Source organism: Pogoniulus pusillus, chromosome 2, assembly GCF_015220805.1.
Source record: "Pogoniulus pusillus isolate bPogPus1 chromosome 2, bPogPus1.pri, whole genome shotgun sequence".
NCBI classification, from domain to species: domain Eukaryota; kingdom Metazoa; phylum Chordata; class Aves; order Piciformes; family Lybiidae; genus Pogoniulus; species Pogoniulus pusillus.
This window is the reverse complement of record NC_087265.1, coordinates 40,203,157-40,209,156: the sequence shown is the minus strand read 5'-3', so window position 1 is coordinate 40,209,156 and position 6,000 is coordinate 40,203,157. Positions and strand designations below refer to the sequence as shown.

The following is a 6,000-nucleotide window of genomic DNA, read 5'->3' as shown; positions in this document are numbered from 1 at the left end:
AGTGAATGCCCATTCCATGGTGTAGGTCTACTGAGAGGAACGGATCATCAGGAGCCGGGAACTGCTCTTCTAGCGATGCATGGTGTTGGAAGAAGAGCCAGAAGCCTTCAGCTCAGCAGCACCCTGTGTCTCTGTCAACAGTACCGTAACTCCTGTTGGATTATCTGCCACCTACCAACCTATTTATTAAGTAACCAACTTATCTTGTCACTAATTAGCATTTCATCATTAACTTAAGCAACACTGATTTTTAAGTAACACACACCTTTGTGTTCTTCCAGATCCCTTTGAGATCTAATGGGATTATAATTATAGCACAAGAGGCAAGAAATCGCCAATAAACCCTTTATTTTCGCTCGCGTTTTGTCACGTAAACCCTGAACTGCTGAGGAAACAACTGCTCGGGCGGGTCACACGACCTCTTAAGGAAACATGCCTCGCAGCTCTCGCACTCTGCACACCCTCCACTGCCGCCGGGGCGGAGGAAAGCGGCGCAGGGCCGAGCGCCCCAGCTCCGGATCAGCTCGGGAAGCAAGGACCGCGCACAGCGCCGCTCCCTCGGGGCAGAGCTCAAGCCGCCAGGCGAAGCGGGAAGGGTACAGGCGGCGGTGCACGCCGGGACGGCCCCCATGAGGGGAGCGCGGGAGGCTCCTTCCGCTCTCCCGACCTCTCACCCGGCGGCGATCGGCGGCACAATACGGAAGTGCGATGGCGGCCGCGGCGGAGGAAGCAGCGGGAAGCGGCCGCGGCTCCCCGTCCTCCGCCCGGCGGCGGCTGCGCATCATCTCTGGGCACCTGCGGGGCTCGCCACGGGCTCCGGAGCGGGAAGCCCTCTGCCCGAGTCCCTGCAAGGCACAGGAGGGCTCCTCCGGGCCGACCTCCGGCTCCATCCCAAAGAAGCGGTGGGTGCGGGCGGGGGTCCCTCTGGTGCAGGGGGTTCTGGGCCGCGCCGCGGGATTCGCGGCAGGCCGGGCGGGTTCCTGCATCGGCCAGCTGTCGGTGCGGGCCGGCGTTAGGGCAGCCTGTGCTCCGGACAGCCGCCTCCTGCACGGGAATGGGTGTGGGCTGACGGGGCCCGGGGAGGCCTGGAGTGGGCCGTGCAGGGTGAGCAGGGCGATGTCGGGAAGGCAGCGGCTTGGAGAAGGACGATGAGGCTAAGCCCAAAGGCGGGTCAAGTGCTGTAGTGATGGTCTGTTGTAGGGACTCCATGAAACCAAAGGAGCGTGGTTTTCAGCTTCTGACTTGTTTTTGTAGTAAGCGTGATTGTATTAAAATAGAAAGTTGATCAGTCTCCTTTAATAACTGGAGAAAAGACTGTCTGTAAAATACGTGAGGCTGCTGTAGTGAGGAATGTAGCACTGATGAAGATCAAGCTTTGTATGTGGACTTTTCAGTCTACAAATATGTGGAACTGCCACCTTATGAGAGTACTGTAAAAAAATGTCTTCATACACTGTTCTCTGGCTCAGGTTTCTTAGTTATAAGCATATTAACTCTGTTTTTTGCTCCTTACTATATTCAATAATAAGGAATCTCAGGTCACAAGAGACCAGAGGAAGACAGTTCACTTACCCCATTCAAAACAGTTTCACTAGCTCTTGGATTTATTTTACTAGTAGATTGTTTTAAAGGTTACAATGAAGCTCCATTAAGCTGCATACAGGTACTAGTATGTTAGTCTGTGGAGGGGGTAAAGAGGCAGACAGGGCAAGCAGTAGATGTGGGAGTTTTTCCCTTGAGGAAAATCCATTCAGCTCGTGGTTTGCTCTAAAATTAATGAGAGCAAGGGACCATCTGAATTATTCTACCAGACCATTTATTGCCCAGGGCCACAAGCACACAAGCTGAGCTGATTCAGATGTTGTGGACATACAGTCAAATGTTAACAACTTTGAAAACCTTTAGTTCTCATTGCTTGTGTGGCAGGTGTCACACTGCTGCTTGCTGTGAGAGATGGATAATTCCAAAGTCGTTGCCTTTTGTATTGAATTTGTTTTAAGTTTAGGAAGAAGTCATTGTTTGTGAGAAAACACCAGCTTAGGTAGTTTACAGGGAATTTAAATGGATTACTGATTTAGTTCTGCAGCCAGTTAATGCATCCCTGAAGACCTGGAGAAAGAGTTTTGTGAAGATGCATGTGACCCAAAAGATAACTTCTTTCTCTGTGGGGACACAGACAAAGTGAACTTGTACTTCTACAAGTTACCCACATTGCTCTCTCATATTAGGATTTGCTGTAGGACCATAATGGGTTGCTATTTTACTCTAACTTGTTTTGGATTAATACTAAAAATCATGTTGCTTCCAAGAGCTTATGATAAAAACTGCTAAGTACTGTGTTGTGGAAGTGTAAGGAAGCTGCTGGAAGGCTTGATCAGTAATAAAGGGTGTCTTGATGTACTTGGAGTCCAGCCTTTTTGTGTGTATACAACTGAAGAAGCCTTAGAGGGAGCCGTTAGATTTCCTCTGAACATATCTGTTAGGGAGCTGAAACATGTTTGAGATGTTGCATGTGAAAATTCTGATACTTAAATATAGCTTGGATATGAGGATCTAGGTAGAGTTAGTGTTTGCGGATAACACTCAGGTTTTGAAGTGGGTGAAGGGGGAGAAATACAATTTTGTTTTCATCACTGACTTGAAGATGGCAAGTGACAAACAACCTGAGTTCTGTTCTAGTGACTTTCAGCTAATCTGGAGTTGGTTGATCTACTTGTGAGACCTAGATTGATTGAAAAATCTAGTAACCTGTAGATTGGTACAGCAATGCTTGTGTGGTTCTTATCAGTCACATTGAGACAGTCCAAACCCAGATGCTGGGGTTTTTTTGAGGTCTTATGTATGATGAGTCAGCTTTTCTGTCTCTTTGGATCTATTACTTTAATTTTTACTAGCAAAGCTGCAGCCAGAAATACCTTAAGCAGAACATGAATTCATGATGCCTCTTTCCAAAGTTAGACACTATCATACCAGATCAAGGTGCATTATCCTCAAGCTGCATTTTTTCTGCAAAGTAGAACACTTCCTATGATAAAACCCCCATTTTTCCATTTGTAGTATGTCTCTGGTGTGATTTTTTTTTTCTATCTGCTTATCCGATTTACTAGACAGTGAAGAATCCAAGTTTACTAGACAGTGAACTGAATACAGCTTCCTTGTTGACTGTTCAGAGAGAAAGCTGTTAAGGATCTTAGCCAGACATTTCTCATCACTAGTGAGGGGAGGAAGGATAGTAGATGAAATTGATGGATAATCTGTGGGTGCTTATCTACCTGTTTCTGTTTCCAAATAAAAACACTTCTGAAGGCTAAATGATGTAATTAAAGGTTTTAATAATTTAAAAATGATGGCCACTGAAATGGAAAAATGCCTCTAAAAAGACAGGCAACTCTACACATCTGAGTGTCTTGATGGCAATTTTGGGCACTATACAAGATGTTATTTCTTTGTAGCATTCCTGGCTTTATTTTTTATTTTAATTCACTGTTGCAGTGAAGGATGGAGACTGATACTACAAAATATGTTGAAGCCAGAGCAGGATGATAGGCATGCTGAAAAATCTAAAAATAGTGAGTTGGAAAAGAACTTTTCCTTGAAATTACTTTTTCTGAACTTTTTTGTTAGGCTGATGACTTTTATTTGCTATTAAGCTCATGTTGCTTGTAAGACTTGATTTAAAAATCTACATGCAGCTATTCTGAAAATTAAGTACATGAAGTGTTGAATTTGTACTGCACTGAAAATGGTAAAGTGCTTCAGATTCTTAGAACACAGTTCTACCGGAGTAGCTGTTATGTGTGCTAGAAAGTGAGATCACCTCAGAGGTGAAGCATGAATTCATGCTAACCTTGCCATAATAGCTTGTATTGCAACTTATTAAAATCAACCTTTAAACAATTTGGCCCTTGTTAGAAGGGCAAATTAGTTGAGTGTTACTAAATGTTGACTCAGTAGGTTGTAGACTTACGTTAGTTTCTGTCCTAGAGCCAAGAAAAAGCAGGATAGGATTTCCTGATTTTCGTATCTCTTCATGAGAAACCCCTTTCCTGTGGAGCAGAGAGACTTGTTTTATTATGAACATACTGTATGAGTGTATAGCCAGCTGCCTGCTTTGTATCAAGTTTACACCCATGTTGCTCAAGTAATGTGTTACTATTGCCATACCTTTGTACAGACTCTTGAAGTTGCTGGTAATAATTGTGACTTTAATAAGCAGCATTATGAATTCACTCCCAAAGAGCTGATTTGACTTGATGCTACTTGTTAAATTCAAGGAGACTCCATATCTTACTACTACTTTGAATTTGTACAAGTTACTTAGACTAGGAGCATAGTAAGAACCATCTGTTGCAGGCCAACTAGACTTCCCTGAAATATTCGGGTACCTCTTAATAGAGAACTGATAATGTGAAGTATTAAAGTTGATTGTAGGCTGAATGTGATGGACAAACACAGTGCTGCAATAGTGTTGTTATATCCAGACTCAGGCTGTTGTGTGCAAGTCTTCAGAGCTGATAATATGGCCAGAAGTTTTCTTCAGCACTTACCTGATGTATTTTTGACAGAGTATGCTAAAAAATCTCTATGCAATAGGTATTTTATTGTCCAAGAACTGTGCTCGCTTAAGTAAATAAACGGCAGACAATTGATTCCTTTATTCACTTGGGGTTAAGATAGTGAAGTAGATCTCCTGGTTTTGCAAGGTTTCAAAAAATACTTCTTGAAGGACTCATCTCTAGCATTTGAAAAAATCTCTTTAAGTGCTCGTTCTTTTACTGCCTGGAAGTAGCTATGTGTGTGCATTATTGTAGAATAGTCTCTTCAAAGAATAATGAAACTGATGTCAGTTGAAGTAGTAGGTGGAATAAAGATAGCTTCTAGTATTCTATTCTGTTGCATAAGAGTCTTCACTTGGCTCAGTGTATGCTGGGAAGCATAGTTACAGTATCTTGGCTTTCCTGAATCTTTAATTCACCCTAATTGACTTAAGCTTTCTATGAAAGAGCACTAAAGGAATGCAAATTTCCTTTTTCCTTGGGGCTTGCTTTATTACAGTGTGGTGAAATGACTAGTGAAATAGTCAAGACTAGGAACATGTGTAAGGAGAGTTAATGTTTGTTCTACCAGTTAACATTTGTTCTGTTAAAACAGTTGTTTGGTTTTTTTGAGTTGGGGGTGTGTGTGGGAGGTGTGGAGAGTGTGTTTGTTTGGTTTTTTTTAAAGAAGCACATGGTGCTTTTGAGTACTTAGTCTTGAGGTCTTTTGCCTCAAGTCTTCCCTGCATTTATTGTAGATAAATGTGCCTGCTACTTACTCTAGATTTAAATGTGAGTCAAGGTTTGTGTTGCCATGTCAGATGTTAGCAACGAGAATTGCACCTAGATCAAGTGTGTGCACAGCTGTGGGGTTTTAACTGAAAGTATGGGATACAAAATAAGAATGTGTCTGAGGTTGTGAAACAGATTTTATTTGACTTTTTTAATTGTTGCATTAGGCAAATGCTGGTACTTTAGTCCATGTGGTAGCCCTTAAAACTGCCACTTTAGTTTCCAAGATCATGCTTGTTCTTCTGTCACAGTGTCTGAGTATTTTATGTACATGTTGCTATGCTGAGCATCAGCTGGTGATTGCATTGAAAATGCTAGTGGTTATTGTGAAAAAATTGATGTGAGCCTCTTGGCTTTGCTCCAGTTGAGGTACATTGGTTCAGCTGGAGTGAACTGCTCTTTCATCTTGTATCTCTGAAGAAAAGACATGAAATTGTTGCTTGTCCTTTGAGCATGTTAACCAGTTTGTCTCAGTTTTGTGTATAAAGAACCAGATCTTCAGATTGGTTTTGAAGAAGGAGGAAACTGGATTGATATCTATGTCCTTAGACAGTATGTCTATGTAGTAGGGCAATACTGTTCTTTGCCAAAGCGTGACGCTAATATTTAGAATGTGTGCATTACTTTTTCTTGGTTTCAATATTTCATTGAACTTCATAAGTTTATATCTCAT

At 42.5% G+C, this 6,000-nt stretch overlaps 1 protein-coding gene across 1 annotated transcript in view; it reads left to right on the top strand.

Moving 5' to 3' along the window:
• Positions 1 to 687: 687 nt before the first annotated feature.
• Positions 688 to 6,000, top strand: part of AGPS (alkylglycerone phosphate synthase) — a 54,357-nt gene continuing 49,044 nt past the window's right edge. The window contains exon 1 of the mRNA XM_064162124.1: positions 688 to 902. Within this exon, the coding sequence (XP_064018194.1) occupies positions 709 to 902 (194 nt within the window). The 5' untranslated portion in view covers positions 688 to 708. The remainder of the gene's footprint in view (positions 903 to 6,000) is intronic.